This window comes from Hesperophylax consimilis, chromosome 17, assembly GCF_061612785.1.
Source record: "Hesperophylax consimilis isolate HC1 chromosome 17, BYU_Hcon_1.0, whole genome shotgun sequence".
NCBI classification, from domain to species: Eukaryota; Metazoa; Arthropoda; class Insecta; order Trichoptera; family Limnephilidae; genus Hesperophylax; species Hesperophylax consimilis.
Window position 1 is genome coordinate 9,236,201 of NC_142852.1, and position 24,669 is coordinate 9,260,869.

At 33.5% G+C, this 24,669-nt stretch overlaps 2 protein-coding genes across 2 annotated transcripts in view; both read left to right on the forward strand.

Annotated features, from left to right (window-relative positions):
* LOC149415938 (lysosomal alpha-mannosidase-like) overlaps positions 1–5,793 on the forward strand; it is a 48,706-nt gene extending 42,913 nt beyond the window's left edge. The window contains exons 19-22 of the mRNA XM_089641766.1: positions 1,115–1,239; positions 2,626–2,752; positions 4,451–4,560; positions 5,329–5,793. Of these exons, the coding sequence (XP_089497892.1) occupies positions 1,115–1,239; positions 2,626–2,752; positions 4,451–4,560; positions 5,329–5,793 (827 nt within the window). The remainder of the gene's footprint in view (positions 1–1,114; positions 1,240–2,625; positions 2,753–4,450; positions 4,561–5,328) is intronic.
* A 5,494-nt stretch (positions 5,794–11,287) lies between these two features.
* Positions 11,288–24,669, forward strand: part of LOC149415939 (lysosomal alpha-mannosidase-like) — a 45,921-nt gene continuing 32,539 nt past the window's right edge. Inside the window, exons 1-5 of the mRNA XM_089641767.1 lie at positions 11,288–11,299; positions 15,901–16,051; positions 17,922–18,024; positions 20,996–21,077; positions 22,098–22,283. Coding sequence (XP_089497893.1) covers positions 15,935–16,051; positions 17,922–18,024; positions 20,996–21,077; positions 22,098–22,283 — 488 coding nt within the window. The 5' untranslated portion in view covers positions 11,288–11,299; positions 15,901–15,934. The remainder of the gene's footprint in view (positions 11,300–15,900; positions 16,052–17,921; positions 18,025–20,995; positions 21,078–22,097; positions 22,284–24,669) is intronic.

Below are 24,669 nucleotides of genomic sequence, written 5' to 3' on the forward strand. Positions count from 1 at the left end.
TATAAGTCCTATGAAAACTGCTTTAAAGTTCAAAATCTCCTACTTACGAACCCATTTTTGGTTATGATTTTATTGCATAATGTGGCAAATCAGGTTATTTATAAAATGATCGAAATAAAATTAAATATTTATGCCTGAACATCCACAAAATAAAATAAAAGGCACTTTTTGGCCATGTTTTTTTCTTGCATAAATCAAAACAGGCGGATGGTGTTAAGCGGGAATTTAAACCTTATCGCCATCTACGTAAGGGTTGTTATTGATAGCAGCTCAATTTAAAATATTGCAAGACGTAGTGCATCGCCTTAATCAGTGAAGTGTAGTTGGTGACAGCACTGATTTCGTAATTTGGATGTTACAAGCCCAGGCCTCTACTCTAGGCAGTATTATTTTTTATTATTTGTTATTTCTTTGCTTTGACTAATGTTTACCGAGCAAATAAATACCGATTAAAACACTTTCTTATCACATACGAGGGCATTTTGGAACTTTTTAAAGGAACACGACCTTACGCTTGACAGTTTAGTACTACGAAATTGAAAGTGCTTCAATTGACGTAGTTTTTGATTTCCACAGCGCGTCTATATATCATTATAAGAAACTTAGTGACACTGTTATCCACAATTGATTTGAGGCTTCTACATGTCCACACAACAGCAGAACTGAGCATTGCCTCACCACAGCCCCAACGTGCGACAAGTTGTCAACAACAGAATCACTGACCATTGGACTGGTTGGAATTATCCTATTTTGCGGTCACCTAAAACCCTGATTTAACTGTAATGGCCTTTTTAATCTTATGGACAACACATTGGAGGCCTCACTAAGAACGCCGGCTTTTGTCTACTGACAGTCGGAATCATATGGTGAAAGTGCTCGCAAATATCGCTAACTAACTTATTCAATTTGGCATTGATTTAGGGTTTTATCAATCAACCGTACTAGATATCCAGGAGGGAGGTCGACTATAGCTTATAAGTCTGCCGCAACAGGGGAACACACATCGAAATTGAAATGAAATTCTGGAATACCTTTAATGCACACTTTTTATTTAATTTTAAAATCTTTTTTGTTGACCTTCTATTGAAACTAATGATTTTTTTTTAATTTGCAGGAAACTATTACCCAGTAACATCTGTGATTGCAATTCACGACTCCAAGACAGATCTGGACCTCTCTGTGCTCACTGACAGGGCCCAGGGAGGTTCATCCCTCAAGGATGGAGAGATAGAACTTATGGTCAGCATTTCGCTTGCAATTGAAACAATTTCATTTAATCTTATTTAGTTTAATAAACGGCCAGTCTCAATCATTTGAATTTGTTTTGTTTGGGGTATATTGAAAAATGAATACATAAATCAGTGTCATTCAGTGTCAATCAGTATCATTCAGTCTTGGTCAGTCTCGTGCAGTCTCAATCAGTCTCAGTCAGTCTCAGTCTACATTATGCTATTTATTTATTTTATTTGAAAGTACCATATATACATAGACATATGAATATTAGTAGACCTGCCGCTAAAGTGATTAAAAGCGTATTATCCCCACTCCCCATACCGGTTCCATTGGAGCCGGCTGTGCTCGCGTATGGCCTCAAGTGAAATTTGAAAACGTGACGTCATCATTCTTGTCCGAACTATGGTTGAGGCATCATCGGTTCATTTTACGAAATAACACGGCAAAATGTTGACTTGTGCTATGAAAACTTGTAAAAATAGATGTGAAAAAGAGAATAAACCCAATTGTCGTATTACATTCCATATATAAGCATTATTTTACTTTATTTTAAGCATATTCACATCGTATAATATGGATCAGTTGTACAAACATAATATACTATCACATCGAGAAACGTCTGGACGCAAAACACGGTTGGTTGCTGGGAAGTAAATTATGAACATTTATAAAAGTGTCTTAACTAAATACTTAAACGAAATATTCGACTCTGAAAATAGAACCGAATTTTTTTGCCGAATTTGGACTTCGCAAATTTGTTCATACCGTGGCGAGTAATTTGCGCTCCCATGTAAAAATGTCTATTCATTCAAAAGCAGATTTTACTTTTAAGAAGTAAATGGTGATATTATAATGCGAGATGCCTATTTACTGTCAGATTGATTTATTGACAAATCAAAGTCAGCTTCACCTCCTTCGTTCTTCAACAGTTGATTTTACCCCTCGCCATTATCTTCTCGTCTATTAATTCCTATGTCTGTGCATATATACAATAAATCAGTCTCAAATCGTCTAAATCTATCTCATCCATACTCCGTCAGTCTCAGTCAATCGCAGTCAGTCTCAATCAATCTAAATTGGTATAAGCCAGTAATGATCAATCTCGATCAGTCTCAATCAGACACAATCATTCTTGATCAGTCCCATTCAGTTTCATCAGTCTCAGTCAGTATCGGTCAGTCACATTCAGTGTCAGTCAGTCCCAGACAGTCTCTGTCTATCTCATTCACTCTCGATCGGTCTTATTCTGTGTCAATAGTCTAAATCAGTCTCGATCAATTTCAATCAGTTTCCTTCCTTCAATTAGTTTCAATAGGTATCTATCAGTTTCCTTCATTCAATTAGTTTCCCATTAATTTCACGACAATAGGTCTAATGATGATATGTTTGCAGGTTCACAGGCGACTTCTTTATGACGATGGTCTCGGAGTAGGAGAAGCGTTGAACGAGATGGATGGAGGAAAGGGCCTGGTGGCACTAGGAACACATTATCTTCACGTCGGCGGTATCCAAGACAAAGGTATAACACGACCGTTTTAAAGTAATAATATTATGATGTCTATTTTTGGCCTCCAACACTAGTCTAAATAGCATGAACGTCTCAAAGTTGTCAACAACATAAAGGTTTTTGTATCAATATTATCGATAATTAGTCGACACTTGCTATCACGGCCGGAAATTGGGTATTTTTGACAGTTAACATCAACATAAAACAAGATAAAGATTTTTTATCAATATTATCGGTGATTAGCCGACAGAAAGTCTAGAAAATTGATTTACCTTAATGTTGTGTTCGTACAAAAAGGTCTCCAACTCGTCTTGGAGGGAGTTTATAAATAATTGGTTCTTTTAGATTAATCAGGGATTTATTATTACTCCGCGTATTATAATGGTGAATCGATAGTCGCCTAACTAGAAGCTGGCTAATTGGAATCTGAAACAGTAAGTTTCTCTGAGAGCCTTCCCACTGGCCCTGGCGACTACTGGCCACTGGCTCCATCTTGCTGACTTCCACGCAAGCTCTAAGCACTGCCATCTGTGCGTGCATCTATGAAGCTCTTACTTCCTAACACTTAATTAACTCTTTTTTTATTTTTTTTTATTTTTTTTTATTTAATATCAAAATAATATACAAAAATCAAAAAGTCCCAATAAACTACTTTAAAGTAGTTTGTCATTGGGTGCTTTTAACTTAAAACAGATTATATCAAATGTATACATTCATATCATGAGAGGTGTAATACAATAAAAATAAAAACAAAAAACAATTAAAGCGTATGCAGTTAGAAATAGTTTGTATTAGAGTCTAGTACAAACTATTTCTTTCAGCTAGCCAATTTTTCAACAAAAAATTTCTTTTTATATTTGTACATTTTTTGATTTCTGCAGGTAACATATTTAAACGTTGATATACGTTTTACTAAAACCTCAGATTTATTTAATTATTTTTTTCAAACAGTTTTACTAAAAATATTTAGATGTTTAGGTACTGCTTTTATTGATCTTAAATATAGATAATTTACATCCGTCGGTATCAGTCTGAAAAAATATATTATAGTCACGAATTCATTGGAATTAATCAAAATGTGAGCATGGGGCAAATCCCCGTTATTAGTCTTGTGTCAATGATAATCTTGCAAGATATTGCATTAATTTTATTATACTGTATGTACCTTAAGAGATTTAAATTTATTTTATGTTTAGACATCTGATTGGGTGCATCATTTGTCAACTAACATTCTTGTTTGAGAAATTTATGTGCATATTCTCCGGGTAGACAGTACAAATAGTGATAATGTCACCCACTACCGTTACTTGTTTCCTTTAAGACGTCTTTCGTTCGTCACTGTACATAATTTTAGTTTTTCTGCTCAGTCCACTTTATGGAGCACCTCAAGATCTACACGACGACGCACGAATAACTCATGTTACTCTTTTCGTTGCGGAGTTATTACAAATTCTTTGGTCACGCAGAGGTAATTTCGAGGCTCTTATCTGATATTTTTCTCGATGACATAAGCGCACTAACAAGCAACGGAAAATGATATAATTTTTAGAATATAATACGCTACTTGGCGCCACAACTATTGGGGCACGAGATACATTTAAATATAGACGACAAAAAAGACAAAAAAAGTGTTTCATTGATAAATTTTAGTATGGGGCCTTTTAAAATCGTTTTCACAGAAATATATTCGATGTATATTTTTGTTCGCAGGCCTTGTTCACAGGAGGCAATTGATCTTGGCTAAACAACTGGAACCTGTGACCTTGTTCTCCCCCGCTGATAACTTCACCTTTGCACAATGGCAGAGAGCTAGAAACGAGGTAAATAACCAATTCCTGGTTGTCTACGCGCTGAGATGTATAATATTAATTATTGTTGGCTACATAAATTTTATTTGTTTATCAAATAATTAGTCGATTATATATAATATATTACCCCGTTTCATGTAGAAATCGCTTCAAGGCCGCTATACAGCCAAATTTACTTAATTTATCACTTATGACTAATAACTTACAGCTAAGATTTATTACTTGTGACTTACAAGTAAGCCTAATAGCTAGCAACTAAGAACAGAGACATAATTACTAGTGACTTACACGTAAGACTTAAGCATAGCTAGTGACTTAAAGTAATACACATTGATGACCATGTTAAAGATACGCGGTATTTTTTGTACTGCTTTTACAGAAGCTAACTTTTTTGGATTGCGTCAACAATGTTAAAGGTTTCGTGAATTGTTTGTTTCTCTGAAATTAAAACAAAACCAAAAATTGTAAATAACTAACTAGCTAATTAAACATCACGCTGCTATGCCGCAGAGGTAGGCAGAGAAGATAAACTACCACACAAATCTGTCTGGACTAACACTGTTTACGACATTCATTCTTCCCCCTCGTTTTATTTCGGCTCTTGACATGGCCCGAATAAAGAATTTTTGCCAGGTCTTTCTTGAACGTTCCCGGTTTCCTCTACCATTGTCTTTTGTCTGTTTCTGACTTTTTCCACCATTATCTTCTACGTCATAATATCCTACATTTTTTCTTTCTTTATTTCTTCAGTGTATTTATCTCTTTTTGTCCTTTTTCTAGTTCTCTGGCCTTAAAGCTGAATTGCCCGCAAATGTTCACCTCATGACTGTGGAACCTTGGAAGGAAAACACAATTCTGTTACGTTTGGAACACTTCTTACAAAAGACCGACGATCCAACAGACCTATCCAAGCCCGTTAAGGTCAACATCGCTGGAATATTCAAGGACTTCGAAGTCCTAACGGTCAGAGAGACTACACTAGCGGCAAATGTCTTCCTCGAGCAGGACAACACATTGACCCAGGGATCTCAGAAGATTGAGGACAAAAAATTGACCTGGGATACTCAAGGGGTTAATAAGGTCAAAGTTACCTGGAATGAGGACAATTCTGTCCCTCAAATGGATAAACCTAATAATGAATTCATTTCTGAAACTAAAGAATATGGAAAATTGGAAGATTTTGAAGTAACTTTGAATCCTATGCAGATTAAGACTTTTGTATTAACTGTTAAGTTTAACGAATAAAAAAAACTGATTTTGCCAAATAATACAACGCTTCTGACTCCTAGGCCTCAGAGAGGATAAATAAATAGATAATTTTTACAAAAAACAATTTGAATATTTGAAAAATTTTCATCAATTTAAGCGAAAATTGAGCTTCCTTTTGTCTCATACAGGTCAACCAAATTATACACATTAGGTCAATTAAATTTTATGTGAAGACAGTTCAGTGACATTATAGATATTTTTAAACAGGTCAATGCAATTTTGCAAATAGACAGGTCAACGAAATTATACATAAAGGCGGGTCAATGAAATTATACATGTATTTAAACAGGTTAATGAACTAATAAACTTCTTATAGGTATGTCAATAAATTTATACTTAAAGACAGATCAATGAAATTAAATATCTTCTCAGGCAAGAATTTAAACAGAGCTAAGCGAAAATTGATATGCTTCGGGCACACTAACACGCCCATAATACTTCTGTCGGTTTTTCTTCAGTGTCAAGAATCAACTATACTACTAATGTTTACCTGTAATTATTGTCTTAAAATTGAATTCTTTATTTGAAAATAATAAAGTTTACCGTTTTCATTAATCAAAATTTACTTATGTTCATTTTATTTTGTATGAATACGGCACAAGAGTCTTAAATGCCCAAAGTTAGGGGGACCTTGGCATCCCCAAGGAAGGAGATGGAGAGGAGCAAGGTGGAGAGGTGCCTGACTATTCAGATCTCGTCATTGAATACGAGTAAAGCTATATCAAGAAATGTCGCAAATCTGAATAGTGGTCCTTCACCAGGGTGAAATGAAAATTATTTTTATTTATGGAATTTGAATTTTGATTTGTTTGATTCCGAGCCTAATCGGAGGCCGTCTAGTGAAATGAATGAAATGAATGAAATGAATGAAATGAATGAAATGAATGAAATGAATGAAATGAATGAAATGAATGAAATGAATGAAATGAATGAAATGAATGAAATGAATGAAATGAATGAAATGAATGAAATGAATGAAATGAATGAAAAGAATGAAATGAAAGAAATGAATGAAATGAAAGAAATGAATGAAATGAATGAAATGAATGAAATGAAAGAAATGAATGAAATGAATGAAATGAATGAAATGAATGAAATGAATGAAATGAATGAAGTGAATGAAATGAATAAAATTAATGAAATGAGATGAATGAAATTAGTAAAAATAGTGACATGAAAGGAATGAAATTAATTAATCTTATGAATGAAATTATTGAAATAAATAAACGTAGCCCAAATAAGATGCGATGTATGAGGTCAATAAGCCTAATCGGAGGTCGTCTAGTGAAATGAATGAAATGAATGAAATGAATGAAATGAATGAAATGAATGAAATGAATGAAATGAATGAAATGAATGAAATGAATGAAATGAACGAAATGAACGAAATGAACGAAATGAACGAAATGAACGAAATGAATGAAATGATGAAATGAATGAAATGAATGAAATGAATGAAATGAATGAAATGAATGAAATGAATGAAATGAATGAAATGAATGAAATGAATGAAATGAATGAAATGAATGAAATGAATGAAATGAATGAAATGAATGAAATGAATGAAGTGAATGAAGTGAATGAAATGAATAAAATTAATGAAATGAGATGAATGAAATTAGTAAAAATAGTGACATGAAAGGAATGAAATTAATTAATCTTATGAATGAAATTATTGAAATAAATAAACGTAGCCCAAATAAGATGCGATGTATGAGGTCAATAAACAAATTCATATGAATTAATAATAAATTTGAAAAAATACTCGTATATGTAAAAATATGTGGATTTTTCTTGTCGGTTGCCCACGAAATCCTGCGGTTCAATAAACCAAAATATGAATATGCACAATTTTTAGTGACTCCATTCGGGAACACATGTCAGTAGGTACTCATTATGAGTGACTTCATTCGGGAACATATTTTCTTAGGGTTATGATGTCAATATGTACTCATTATGAGTGACTTAATTTGGGACACATTTCTTCGAGTTTCGGATGTCATTATGTACTCATTATGAGTGACTTCATTTGGAACAAATTTCCTCAGGGTAAGGATGTCAGTATGTACTCATTATGAGTGACTTCATTTGGAACACATTAGGGTTAGGATGTCAATGTGTACACATTATGAGTGATTTCTTTTGGAACACATTTCCTCAGGGTTAGGATGTCAGTAGGTACTCATTATGAGTGACTTCATTCCGGAACACATTTTCTAAGGGTTATGATGTCAATATGTACTGATTATGAGTGACTTCATTTGGAACACATTTCCTCAGAATTACGATGTCAGAAGGTACTCATTATGAGTGATTTCATTTAGAACACATTTCCTCAGGGTTAGGATGTCAGTATGTACTCATTTTGAGTGACTTAATTTGGAGCACATTTCTTCGATTTTCGTATGTCATTATGTACTCATTATGAGTGACTTCATTTGGAACAAATTTCCTCAGGGTAAGGATGTCAGTATGTACTCATTATGAGTGACTTCATTTGGAACACATTTCCTCAGGGTTAGGATGTCAGTATGTACTCATTTTGAGTGACTTAATTTGGAGCACATTTCTTCGATTTTCGTTTGTCATTATGTACTCATTATGAGTGACTTCATTTGGAACAAATTTCCTCAGGGTAAGGATGTCAGTATGTACTCATTATGAGTGACTTCATTTGGAACACATTTCCTCAGGGTTAGGATGTCAATATGTACACATTATGAGTGATTTCTTTTGGAACACATTTCCTCAGGGTTAGGATGTCAGTAGGTACTCATTATGAGTGACTTCATTCCGGAATACATTTTCTTAGGGTTATGATGTCAATATGTACTGATTATGAGTGACTTCATTTGGAACACATTTCCTCAGAGTTACGATGTCAGTAGGTACTCGTTATGAGTGATTTCATTTAGAACACATTTCCTCAGGGTTAGGATGTCAGTATGTACTCATTTTGAGTGACTTAATTTGGAGCACATTTCTTCGATTTTCGTATGTCATTATTTACTCATTATGAGTGACTTCATTTGGAACAAATTTCTTCAGGGTTATGATGTCAATATGTACTGATAATGAGTAACTTCGTTTGGAACACATTTCCTCAGAGTTACGATGTCAGTAGGTACTCATTATGAGTGACTTCATTCGGGAACACATTTCTTCGAGTTTCGGATGTCAGTAGGTACTCATTATGAGTGAATTCATTCGGGAACATATTTTCTTAGGGTTATGATGTCAATATGTACTCATTGTGAGTGACTTCATTTGGAACACTATTCATCAGGGTTACGATGTCAGTATGTACCCAATATGAGTGACTTAATTTGAAAAAACATTTTCTCAGTGTAAGGATGTCAATATGTACTCATTATGAGTGACTTCATTTAGAACACATTTCCTCAGGGTTAGGATGTCAGTATGTAGGTACTCATTATGAGGGACTTAATTTGGAACACATTTTCTCGAGAATCGGATATCAGTAGGTACTTATTATGAGTGACTTTTTTCGGGAACACATTTCCTCAGGGTTAGGATGTCAGTATAAACTCATTATGAGGACTTAATTTGGAACACATTTCCTCGAGAATCGGATATCAGTAGGTACTTATTATGAGTGACTTTTTTCGGGAACACATTTTCTCGAGGTTCGGATGTCAGTAGGTACTCATTATGAGTGACTTCATTTGGAACACATTTCCTCAGGGTTACGATGTCAGTATGTACCCAATATGAGTGACTTAATTTGAAAACACATTTTCTCAGTGTAAGGATGTCAATAGAGTTACGATGTCAGTAGGTACTCATTATGAGTGACTTCATTCGGGAACACATTTCTTCGAGTTTCGGATGTCAGTAGGTACTCATTATGAGTGAATTCATCCGGGAACATATTTTCTTAGGGTTATGATGTCAATATGTACTCATTAGGAGTGACTTCATTTAGAACACATTTCCTCAGGGTTAGGATGTCAGTATGTACTCATTATGAGGGACTTAATTTAGAACACATTTCCTCGAGAATCGGATATCAGTAGGTACTTATTATGAGTGACTTTTTTCGGGAACACATTTCCTCAGGGTTAGGATGTCAGTATAAACTCATTATGAGGACTTAATTTGGAACACATTTCCTCGAGAATCGGATATCAGTAGGTACTTATTATGAGTGACTTTTTTCGGGAACACATTTTCTCGAGGTTCGGATGTCAGTAGGTACTCATTATGAGTGACTTCATTTGGAACACATTTCCTCAGGGTTACGATGTCAGTATGTACCCAATATGAGTGACTTAATTTGAAAACACATTTTCTCAGTGTAAGGATGTCAATAGAGTTACGATGTCAGTAGGTACTCATTATGAGTGACTTCATTCGGGAACACATTTCTTCGAGTTTCGGATGTCAGTAGGTACTCATTATGAGTGAATTCATCCGGGAACATATTTTCTTAGGGTTATGATGTCAATATGTACTCATTAGGAGTGACTTCATTTAGAACACATTTCCTCAGGGTTAGGATGTCAGTATGTACTCATTATGAGGGACTTAATTTAGAACACATTTCCTCGAGAATCGGATATCAGTAGGTACTTATTATGAGTGACTTTTTTCGGGAACACATTTCCTCAGGGTTAGGATGTCAGTAGGAACTCGTTTAACATTAAAAGTTTATTATTAAAAATACGAAAATTGTCCACTAAAATTTTGATAAAAAGTGTCAAGTTCTTAATTCAAAAACCAAGATAAAAATTGAAATACGCAGTGGCGGATCTACAAATTTAAGTCCCCTCTGCAAAAAAATCGACAACAGGTGAACACCAATATTTTATTTTCCATATGTATGGTTTAATATAGTTGTAACTTATTTTTATATTTATACTAGCAAGAATTATTCTACACTATCTAAATAACTTTGTGTTTCTAAAATAGTTATTAATAAAAAAAATTCTTTTTTTTCAAGAAAAATAAATGTTTATAAAACAAGGTTTTTGTGCATAGCACAAAGGATAACAAATTATTATAAGCAATAATTATTAACCTGAAAAACCAATATAAATTGAAAATATCTTAAAAATATAAATAAAGTCAACATAACTTGAGCTAACCTAACTTATACTAAGGATAACCTAATGTAACTTCAGCTAACTTAATAACTCTGCTAGCTTATTTCTCCATCACTGCATAAGCAACGTAAATAAGGCAGTAGGAGGAATGCAAATATTGTTACGTTATTCGTAATCTGACAAATATTCGTTTTTCTAAAAATAATAATATAAAATAATCCGCCCATTTTGTACAAAATGTAGATCCGCCACTGCGTTATACATAGCACAACTAATTCAGTGCAATTTGAAATTTGAATACAATGTTCGAAGTTCGAAATTTGAATTCAGTCAATTGAAATTCATTCGATCAAATTTAGTAGGAAACTTCGATCCAACGCGATAAGTTGTGCGATAAGGTTACATAAGCCACATTCGTAAGTCAATTATAATTTAATTTTGTCTTGTCAACATGTGTTAGCATTTTACAAATTGTAATTCTGTTTTGTGTTTCAAAATAATTATCGAATTACTAAAATAACTTTTATATTTTAACATAATATTATTTTTCTGTCTGTTTGTGCGCTTAGTTCTTCTAAACTACACATCAGATTTTATTATAATTTTCTTTACCATTTAGAAAATTTCTTTCGGAAGGATTAATATACATAATACATGCATATTTTATTTCTAGGAAGAGAGTAAATTTGATGTTTTGTAAACAAGTCGTAAAAAAAATCGGGCGCTAACATTGCTTCAGCTAGTTGTAAATAATTTTTTTGATTTTGTAGAAATTAAATTGTTCAGTTTACAATCTTTGTCTTATTTAAATACCCATTCAAATTGAAAATATTACCGGAGAAATAATAAATGTCGCCAACATTTCTTTCTGATTATTTTTCATTCAACTATTATTCCTTAAGGCGATGCTCTACGTCGTGTAATATTTTAAATCGAGCCGCTATCAATAACAGCCCTTACGTAGATGGCGATAAATTTTAAATTCACGCTTAAGAGGAAGGTACAAGCCAAAAATGTGTGTATTCTTGGTATACCTTATATCGTAGGTAATAGGTATTAAAATCGCTTGACAAACGGAGTCTAGAAACGTTCAATTTCAAGCAAAAAACTGGTTTTTATTTATTTTGTAAATAATTTTATAAGAAAGTAAAAAAGTTGATCAAATGAAACTGTCACAAATAATCTTAGCTATAATACTGTATTTTTTAAAAGTTGTTTCCTTTACGCGTTCATAGTAATAATATTGAAAAAATATTTTTTTTAGTCGTTTGTATTTATATTTTTTATTGAGTTATTTATTATTATATTTGTATTCTACTAAAACGAAACGATAGGAAAACCTTCAATTTATCTAAAGCATATTTTTTGGTATTCATAATGTACACCGATTCGTTATAAAGATTAATCAAAATAGTGTTTTGGCATTAAGCTTCGCAGTATTCATCATTCAAACCAATTTCTAAACACTTCTGGCATTAATAAGAACAAACTCATTTTTGAGTTTTGCGACCACAAACATATACGAAGGCTGTATTTTTATGTATTAAGATTGCTATAGGTAAGTATATTATCGCTTGACTTATTTTTTTAAACAAACAGTTACAATTTTGAAAATGACACATAAAATCAAAGTAAACAGATGAAATTAAAAAAAATTATTAGGGATTTTTATGAATGTTGTCACTTTATTTTAACTTTTATTTTACTCTAAGGAAATTGCGAATTGTTTGACACTTGGATACATAGGTAAATACACTTCACAGTTCAACAGTTTGCAACATATCTCTAAATGGTATAAAATAAAGATATCCGCGTTTGTCTTTTTGTGCGCTTAGTTCTTCTAAACTACGCAACGGATTTTGATAGGGTTTTCACTATCATTTAGAAAATTTCTTTCGGAAGGTTTATGTATATAATACATGCATATTTTACTTATAGAAAGTAAAGAAAATTCGATGTTTTGTAATCGAGTCGTAAAAAAATATTTTCGGGCACTTACATTCAAACGCTGGCTAAACCTTAAGAGATACATTAAAATAATGTTCTACGGAATTGTATATCTTAAATAGGCCTACAGAAAAGTCTTGGACGGTATATGTCTGTCTCCTAAGGATAACTCCCAGGCTAGTTTAAAATGAGTTAAAACAAACGCGAACGTGATATGAATAATTAAAATATTTGATTAGAGGTTACTGCTCCATGTATTTGTGACAGTTTCGTAATAAGTTCAACTAACCTAACCATCAGGACATTTCACCGCAAGGCAGGCAGAGAGGAGAGACTGCCAAACAATTTTGTCTTGCTTCATTCACATTCATAAATCATATGGTGTAGATGGCCTCCATAGTTGAGTCGATACCAGAGGTCGCGTGCTTAAATTCCGACGTGCGCAAGTAAATACAAGGTGGGACAAAAGTAATGTTATAATGTGAATTGGCTGTCATTTTGTTAGAAAATAAAAAAAATTGAGAAACGATGAGGAAAACGATGACGAAATTCACGCTGCGTTAAAACAACAGACCGGAAATTGGTCAAATAAGCAGTAACAATAATTATAGCCTCGTACACTCACATTTAAACTACTTGATTGAAATCTGGTTAAATGCATATGAAACATATATAAATGAACTACACGTAAAACAAAACAAAGTAATCAAAAAGCTATTTCATTTCAAACCTAGAACATGAACAAAAAAATTATATATGGAAACAAAACTATTAAAATTATATGAATATAAAACATGTCTCCTTATTTACAAAATAAATAATAAACTCATACATACAAATACAGAACTCATTGAAACGTCCCAAATACACACAAACTTTACACGGCAACACGATAAAATACATTTAAACACCATACGTACTCATTATGGCAAACAATCCATTGGTTACGAGTGGAGCAACATATTATATAATTGCCTCCCAGACGGAATTAAAAATGATAAAAGTGTAGATACATTTAAAAAGAAATTATTCAGTTTTATGCTCAATCAACAAAACAATTAAGTGAATAATACCTTTGTGTAATATATTTATGTGTAATGTATTTGTTATTTCTAGTTAAATAAGTGAAAAATGTTATTTTCTTTTATCTAGAATAAAATAAATAATAAAATAAAATAAAAATAGTTCCGCGTTCTTCAAATTTGTTTCGCTCCATTGCTTGTTGTCAACTAATTCTCTATCTATCACATTTGACGCCGTTTTCAAAAATTATGTCACCTTCACATTATGGAATTACTTTTGCCCTAACTTGTACAATAAATTAATTAAATCCCATTCCAGATTTTCATGCGTTCAATATACAGGGTGTATCGGTACGTACCCGACAAACTTTAACCAGCTATTCCTTAGCACATTTGGAGTAAAAAATGTTATGGGCACTTTGCTGTCCGGTAACATTTTTTTTTAATAAAAAATGTATTATTCATATTTTCACCACATGTCACCAATGTTTTATCCTTTGTCAAAGTTTGAAAACCCATCTGGCAATATTTTGTTCGAGTTTCGTTGAATAATGTACGTACGTACCTACGTTGGCGCGCTTTTACAATCACAACGAAATGGCACGGCACCATTCGTCTCATTATTAACTATTATTATTTAGTGTGTACGAAAGGGCGAGGACACTTTTTGACACACTTGCTAATAACAGCTCTGCTGTTGAACACGAGAAACAATGCAAATGACAGTGACGAAGTGTGGATTTTTTTATTTATTTTTTGTTTTTAATGGAAAAAAAATGTTACCGGTCAGCAAAGCGCCCATAACATTTTTTACTCCAAATTTGCTGAGGAATAGCTGGTTAAAGTTTGTCGGGTACTTGCCGATACACCCTGTATAGTAGTGAAGAACCACAGTTTAGTAATGAAACGTTACTTCAAATGGCTTTAGCCGTGTTTAGTGGCCACGTCTGAATAAACAGAAACTTTCCTGCCCCTCTCTTTTTCATTTTCTTCCTCTCAGCCTCACAACATATTCAAAATTTGGGATGCCTTAATCTCACTGGCTCCAGACGCTTGGAAACATTTGAGACTCGCATATAATAAAAAAAAAAGTGGGTGTGTCAAGCCTACGCAAGACAGAAGTGAAACTTCTAGTTTCAGCTGATGCTTGGCGTGGCGCAGTTCGCTGGTGTCTGAGAGAGAGGAAAGAAGAGAAGAGAGAGAACGTTCGTGAGCGGCTCCCCCACCTCAACAAGGTTTCACTTCAAAAATGCCACAGCCGAGAATCGAACCTCGCTTAACTGATTGAAAGCCAACCACGCTGAGCACCAACTGTAAGCAAAGCCGCATAAATTGATTATATTATGTAGGTTCTGAAAATATGAGAGCTTGTTATGTTTTATAATGTTACCTACATCACACCCAAAATATAATATATTTTTAAAAATAATGTACAATGTACAGAAATAGAATCCCACACAAGATCGCGTAGTGCGCTCTAGCGAACGGATATTTTATCAGAGGGAGATAGTTTTAATTTTTTTTCTGTAAATTATTACATATTATCAAAATAAATAAATTAATTAAATAAATGTAATACAATTATCATAATATACGGATTAGATAATAATTTTAATCCAACACAATAACGCAAAGCGCGCTCTAGCGGAGTAATGTTTTATCACAGTGAGATAAGTGTTTTTATTATTTTGCAATATTATTTTCTTTTAAAAAATGTTCTGACCTACTAAAAAATAAGATATTGAATGAAAAAGGCGTTAAAAACAAAAAAATAATGTGCGATGGCCGAGAATCGAACTCGGATCAACTGCTTGGAAGGCAACTATGCTGACCATTACACCACCAACGCCAGTTGTCGGGATGAGCTAAGAAGCATTTATATGTTACTTCAAAACTTTGACTAGATCAAATGAACTTTAATCGGTGGTGGGGGTACCCGCATTTTCGTTTCGGTCATGAGTCGGTTTTACTCCGGTCCTCGAAATTGCATGACGCGCGTAAAGAAGTTTCACTTCAAAAATATATAAAATGAATTGTTTTTCTTTCAGCTCTACAACTGAAAAACTGACAGATCGAAGCATCATGCGGTTTTTACTAGCATTCTGGCTAGTAACGCTGGCAATTCTCGAGTTGGCTGTTGCAAAACCTACAAAGGAAAACACACAGAAAGCAGATGGGGAAGCTACTTGTGGATACAATGTAAGCTTCTCAATTAATCTCCCAATTTTTTTCATAAAATAACAAAAGTATATACTATTAATCCCTCAATAATGTCTAAACAGAAATTGAACGGTTTTCGGAGGGTTGTGATTATCGCCAATTTAAATGGGATGTTTGTTGAATGATTCTGTGGTTCTTCAATCCGCAGAATCCAAGGTTGCGTGATTACTCTCGGTGTGTAATAATGAGAATTCGGATATATCCAATTAAGTTTTTATTTTAACAAAACTAACGTTACACTAATTTTATGAACAAACAGATGGCGTAAACTAGAGAAGATTTAGGGCTAATCCAATAAATATTTTCCGCGCGAGGTGATGCCAGCCTCACAAGAAAGTGGGTAAAAATAATGTTGTCATTATTTTCGGGAGATTTAAACTCCCTTTAATTTATCATACAGGTTCATAAATATGCAAGATTTTTGCAATGGCGTACCTATTACTTATTTGAATTCATTGTGATTTTTTTTAAACTAACAACCCTGAATTGTTAATGCCAAGTTGCGATGCCTATTCAGCTATTCCAAGTACAATTAATTTTGTGGGTAACAATAAACTCACTACTGACTATTATCATAGACACCTCATACTTTGACTTAAGACAGGTCTTATACAAGCCTAGTATAAAGTAGTTCAACTATTGTTACACTGGTATATATTGCTTTTGAATTATGCATTGTCTTACTGCACTTATATTAATAACTGCATCACTTGAAATAGTGTTTTTGTGTACACATTAATTGTTCTGTAATTTATTGCTATTATTATCCTGTGTACCACTGAAAGCTTTTAATTCACTGTATTGAAAAAGCCATTTTATGGCGTTTGAGTAAATAAATAAACTCCACTGATAGATTTCAGCCCTTCACCGTCCCCCTGTAACCTTTCAGCGCCCCCGTTTGCCCACGAGACCACTACCTCCCTGGGTCTAACCAACATCGACATCGCCCCCATCGGAGATCACCATACTAAAGTCCTACATAAGGAAAATTCAGTTATAAACAAGCAATAAATCAGATTGTTCAATATTGCAACTACACGAAGAAAAATGAGTATTCCTAATTTAGTAAAATCCTGTTAAAAACGATAAGTACTTTCATAATATGGCGAAATACGTGTTCATGCATCTGCGTTTATTTTGTTATTATAAAATGACAAAAAGCAAAAATATTTGAATTTTTATGAATACATGTTCCGACATCATTCATAAAAATTCAGCGTATTCGTGTTTTACTGATAGTTTATTAAGAAATCCGTCAATTCATACATTAAAGGGCTTAAGTCTCGTTTTAGCACGAATACAAATAAATTGAATTGATTTGAAAGCCCAGTTTTTTTTTACATATTTTTTCGGTTCAGAAATAATATTTTATAAATCAGTAATTTGTTTTACAAATTCTGAATAGCCAGGTACTTCATCACCTTCCTCTACTCCATCTCCTTCCCCTTCCTAATACTTTCAGCCTACACGGAGAAAACTTACTGATATGAAATATTGTTAATATTATATCAAATTATTCGTTATCCTGTTAAAACTGGGTCTGCGGGCCTATAAAGAATGATTTGAACGATTTCATAACACATCAGTCCAAATTGAATGTTTTTTGCAGCGGAAATACTGATATTGATACTGAAATACTTACATTGTAGCATATTTTATCAGTAAGTTAGCATGCTGTCACATTTTTAACAGGATCATTTTTCTCCGTGTAACAACATATCCCAATTGGGGTTTCATAGTCTCACTAGCTCCAGACGGTTGGGAAACAGGTATTTCGGGGCTCCAGCCCAGAGGTGACTCCCATATTCAATTGTTGGACTTGTAATGATGTGTTTGTTAATTGTTTCAGGCCTGTCACCCCATCACAGAGGGAGTGACCAACGTTCACATTGTTGCCCACACACACGATGATGTTGGTTGGCTGAAAACTTTGGACCAATACTATTATGGCAGTAAGTGTCACATATTTATTACTACAGCATGACATGCTTACCTCTGCAGGAGGACAAAATACGATCTCCGTGGAGTATTATATAATATGCAACACGTTCCAACGTGATACATTCTCTTTGTATAGTCTAAGTCAGGTACATGGTATCCGGAAACTCGTAGTACAAGCGGGAAATCAATATTTCAATCTGATTAATTTTTTTAATTTTATTTCGGCGATTAAAGGGTTAAAAAAAATTGGCGCGAGAACGACGCACTTTAAAAATGTCCTAAAATTTCTTGATTTTATCGAAAACAAAAGCTCAAATCAAATTAAATTTATCACAAAATCGACTTCAAATGTAATGTGAAATCTCAAGATTTCAGTTTTTATACTGAGAAAAAATACTGATAAAGTCATTGTACCAATTGATAAAATACCTGATAAGCGTTTAGTAAAATTTCTTCATTTCATTACTTATGTTTATTTATTTTATATATTTAATTTATTTAATTTGTTAATTTTATTAATTTTAATTGCTTTATTTATTTTATTATGTTTATCTTTATTTTGTTATGTTTATTTTTATTTTATTATGTTTATTTTTTATTTAATTGTGTTTTTTTAAATTTTATTGTACTCATTTTAATTATTTTATTATGTTTATTTTATTTTAATTTATTTTAATTATTCGCGACACATGTTCATAAAAATCCCAAAATTTTGGCATTTTTTCTTTATATATTATCAAAACAAATGCAGATGCAGGAACTGTTCAGAAAAAAATATCAGGAAATGGCGTGCAATCCCGTTTTTAACCGGATTACTAATAATTTGAAGGGACTCTTAATATTCAGAAACAACTTTTTCTTTCAACTTATTATGAAGGTTATTAAACCCAGCAATGTAATATATCATTGAAGAAGAAGATAATACTAATAAATCTAAAAGAAAAATGAAACAGAACAATACACAGAAAATTAAAAAATATAACGGTCAGAATCAAACGCAGGATCTCTTGTCTTCTATAAGTGACCAGCTCAGGTACGGGGGCTCCATCGAAGCTAGAGTAAAGTTGGCCTCTCAGAAGCTGGGCGTACTGTACAGGGCCCGCAGATACTTTAATAGTACACAACTGCTGACCCTGTACAAATCGCAAGTGCGCCCTACTGTCGAATTTGGCAGCCATCTCTGGTCTGGAGCCCCAAAATACCTGAAAAAAACCCTTGACTCTGTGCAAAAACGGGCGGTCCGTTTGATAGATTCCCCAATCTTAACAAACGGACTGCAATCTTTAGAGCACAGGCGTCAGGTAGGTATGCTGTCCTTGTTCTATCGGTATTACAATGGAAGATGCTCTGAAGAACTAGCGTCATTGATCCCTTCGGCACCGGTGCGTAGTCGGGATACACGCCAAACGCGCGCCCAACATTTGTACACGGTTGACATTTGTCACATGAGAACGGGTCGCTTCTACGATTCGTTCTTAAGTTCAACAGCTCGGCTGTGGAACGAACTGCCGGCCTCTGTGTTTCCTCCCTCCTACAACATGGGACTCTTCAAGACCCATGTTCACTCCTTCCTCTCCACAAAAAGACCCTCCACACAGCATCCCCAAAGATGACATAGGCCCTGAGGGAAATTATTTTCTTCAGGGCCTCCTGTGTGGAGTAAATATAAAAAAAAAAAAAAAAAAGACCAGGCGTCTTAGCACTGACTAGTATTTGTCGATCTCATATTTCAAAATGAAAATTAAGAATAAAATATCTTTTCTAATATTTTTCACAGCTACCTTTTCTAAATGATCATAATTTTTTAAAATTAAATTGGTGTGTAACCTAAATAGTTTCTCGGATAAAATTATTTTTTTGAAAAAGGTAGTTAAATTACCAAAAATATAGGGATTATTATTGATCCTGGGTTAGATTTCTACTTGTGACCGTTATCGTTATTTTTCTCTGTCTTGTTCTTTTTCACGTATCTTTTAGGTTTATTTAAATTAAATTCTTCTTCAATGATAATAACTCAATATTTATACATAGAATTTTAAACAATAACATCGACTGTACCAAACTTTTGTCCCTTATTAATTTTAACATACCTTTGAGACGTACACGACATACAGTGCTATTATAAAACAAATGCAGCATCTAATTCACCAATTAACCGAGCCCTTCAAACTCTAAATAATATTTGTCTAAACTCTAACATTGACATTCTTTCGGATTCACTGTCCAAATTCAAACGTGGCATCATGTCAATAATTTAAACTGTTCAATGCGCATACATACAGCACACACACACAAACACACATACATTACACACACACCTCACCTGGTAATTAGGGAATAAACATACCACTTAGCAGACATTACAAGGAAACATATCATAGGTACCCAACATGAAGTATCTTATTCCTGTTTATTGTTTCATTTCTGTAAATCATGTACTGTTTGTTTCTATAATATTGTTATATCTCTGCTTACTAGCAGATTTAGTGTGTGTTGGGAACTCTTGATTAAGTAAAAGGTTCTTTACTCTTAATTGCGTGTATTTACGTTACAATAAATATAAGTCTGGATTTAGCTATACTGTTCACTACCCGAGGGTTGGTAATTCTCTCTTTCAACAAGCTTGAAGTCTGACAAGGATACCCCACAGGCAATTGCTACACTAGCGACATCTGTCAGACTCTGGAGTAAGCTTTCTGACTGGTGCCATCTATCGCTTGAATACCCAACTTTTTACCATACATCACAAATATAAAATAAAAATATATTCTTAAAAAGTTAGCAATACTAATTTTTTTCCGTGTAGATACTACGAGTTTCCGGACACCTAGTAGTCATAGTAGAGTGATATATTATAAACAGTAATAATATAACAATTTTCTTAACGCAATATTAATTTTACAAAAAATTTTACTTCGGCAATTAAAAACTGTGGTTTAATTTTATCTTGAAATAAATAAAAATACGTTGTAATTTTTTCAGGTAATACAAATATCCAACGAGCTGGTGTCCAGTATATACTGGATTCTGTCATCAACGCCTTGTTGAAGGATCCAACCAGAAGGTAAACAAATATGTTTTTATACGACTTCAAAATTTAAATGGCTAGGCCAGCACTAAACAAAATATCTGTGACACTAGCAAACAATTTTTTTAAATGAACTTTATTTTTATTAATAGATTAAAATGAGTGAACCGCGCTACCACTTAAGACAAATCCTGATTTGATGGTACCAAAATTTATTACGTAAATTAACTGCGGAAAAATTTTATAATGTCATTCAATTTCAGAGAAATGCGTGCGAGCGCGCGTATGTGTGCATGAGTACCACCAAAAGTTTATATAATGCATTGTCATCAATAATGAGTATATCTGCCAAGTTTCAGCTCGACTGGTTATCAGTAAGTACGTTAATTTTCACTTCCAGGATTTCAACTTCATTCGTTAATTATTTACATAATTAATTAATTAAATAATTCTTTCATTGAATCTTTAATTTATTAATTCATTCTTTAATTAATTAATTCATTAATTAAACCCTGATTGGGGCAGACGCGTCCGCCATGAATACCTGGACGAACCTCACCCCCATGGCTCCGGGCACCCTTGCTTAATCACCAAACGTATCTTGCGACTCGGGGTTACTTATGGCAGAGGTGTTGGTTATCTAATCTAATTAATGGTTGCCGGATTGCGGTACCCATACCTTTTTGATTTTGAAATGGGAACATAAAAAACGCTTATTTCCGACGAGATTTCGTTTATCCAGTTCCTACCTAACCATCGCGATGGAACTCACTAGATTGTGTTGTGTGCTATTTTGCAGAGATACAGTGGTAAGTGATTGGTTTTGCTGTTTTCCTTCATTCCATACCCTGTTCATTCGCACAGATACTATCACCCGGATCCAACAAACACCATTTCATTTCGTCTCGTTTAAATTATTTAAAGTAGACATTCACGTGCATCTGAAGCTGTAATTCGTAAGCCGTGTTCGATGGAACAATACCCGCCTCCCAAAATGCCAGTGACAATTCGAATAACAAAGAACATTACACTTTATAAAAATTTGATGTGTTTCAGATTCATATATGTGGAATCAGCGTTCTTCTTCCGCTGGTGGCAGGAACAGAGTGACAAAATGCAAGCTGATGTCCATCTCCTGGTGGAAGAAGGACGACTAGAGTTCACTGGAGGAGCCTGGTCTATGAATGACGAGGCTACCACGCACTACCAGAGCATCGTGGACCAGTTCACTTGGGGACTGAGGTAAGTCACCGTCATAGATCAATACGCATTTGCATATTGCCTACGCCTATACTAACCGTTTATTCCTGGGTCTCTTTAACCAAAATCTTCTAAAATTTTACAAATTCTATGATTCAATTGACAATAGACTTAAAGGTTTTCATTTTTAATTTACGTTTAGTTGACATAAGTTTTAAACAGCCCGCTATGAGTCTCCCCCCTCGGGTTTGCTCGACGTTCACATTTTAATTATTTATGTTACTTTTATATTTATTTATATTACTATAATTTCAAATGTTTCTAAAAGGATTCCTAGGGATATAAGTTATTTATATTTAAGATTAATAAAAACAAGACTTTACCATTAAAATGTTGAATGTAAAACGGATTAAAAATTTTATAAAACGTTTTTCATGTATAAAATTAGTGGTAAGCACAAGATTTAATTTTTCTAGTCGATGCATTAGTTACATCCCTCTAGAAACAATTGATATTTTAGTAATACGTTCATCATAAATAATTAAAATAAACCCCACGGAAATATAGACTTTCTAGTCCTGCTAGGGCAGAGTTGGCGGTAGGTCCATCCATTACCTCGGGCCGTGCGCCAAATATTGTTGGTGCACGAATTTATCATTTATGTCGTTAAGATTCCCACTTTATTTTAGAGATTTGCTAGGGAAAATTGAACTGCAGATCTGTCCAATAAACCAGGGCTGGGCGTCGCATATTGTTGTGCACGATTGCTTCATTATGTCGTTAAGATTCTGGCTTCATTTTGCTTGTGCCACATTTATAGAACCTAAAAAATTGGTGAAATCTAGGTGGATTCATTGGTTTTTAGCCGCAGTTTTTTTTAACAGTTTAATATGTTTTCATACAAGGATTTTCCATTTTAATGGATGGTATTAATGAAATAATTTTTAATATATATATAAATACCCCAGTGGATAAGATATTGTCTCGTCTTAAATGAACAACACTCCATCGACTCTCCAAGACAGCCAAGAACGGTCGAAACTGTAACCCTAACTTTACGCCTGTATTACACAGATGTGGAGTACTACAGGGATCACATCTAGGACCTACATTGTTCTTTATATTAATAATGTTAATTGAAGACATTCAAGAATGCATCAAGCATATTACATAATCGTACAGCAACTATTAATATAATTGACGTAAACAATTAATTCCTGATAATTCGAATATTCAAACAAATCCGTTTCATTGCCTTGTACAGCAAATTTAGTATGTTATGTTATCAATCCATGTACTTAATCAATAAATATATTATTTAATTAGAATAAATGATAAACGATAGATTAATTCGTTTAAAGTATAATGTAAACAATGACAGATAAGTGCCATTATCATTAAGAAAACAACGTATCATCGCAAAGACAAAGGTATTATTTAAATGGCTTAATCCTAAGATAAATAACAATATTTTTTATTTTTGTTAATTGGTGTTTGTTGTTGAAACGAGTTCATATGTTTTAATTATTTTTTTTAAATTCAGGTTTAACGATTTAATAACATACAAAGCTTAAATCGAATTTCAGATTAAATAAGATTAAATTATGAATACTTGCATGACATTGGTATTTATTTATTAATATCTAACATGTACACGCCTACTATCAATAAATATAATATCCATGTATTGTATATATAAAACATCCGGAAAAAATCTCTAAATGCTAGTGAAAACCCTATTAAACTCCATTGCGTAGTTTAGAAGAACTAAGCGAACAAACAGACAGACGCGGATAGTGAATTTGTTTTATACTATTTATAGATACCAGTGTATTGTCACGATTACGAATTCAATAAAAGTTTATCAGGAAACGGCCTGTAATCCAGTTTTAGTTCATTCCAGACTGTTCCCGAACATTCTAGAATGTTCTTGGATGTTCTGGAATGTCGTGGAATGCTCTCGAATACTCTCTAATGTACTGGACTGTTATAGAAATTTCTAGAAGGTGAAACTTCCAGCCCTTATATCTTCAAAAGCACGCCCTTCAGGTAAAAACGGTAACCTTCTTCATGGATGGGGATAGAAGGCTTTCACACCATGCAACTTCTTTGATCGTACAGCGCATTAACACTTACTTTTATTATATAAATATTGATTATTGTTATTCATTTATTAACGTCCTTTTTTAGGGGCTTTTGCAAATGAATGGTTAAAAATATACAGTAGGTATTTATTTTACACTAGCTCACGTGTTCCCGGCATTGCTAGGGGAATTATAAATGGTTCGGGGTAAAGTTTTGAGGTTCGTCGCAAAGTAAGATCCGAAAATTATTAAAAAAATCGTTTTATTCAGTTATTTAATATTATTTTATAGGCATGAAAATTTCACAGTGTACCTTTAAATGCAACTAAAGAACTTGTCGAGAG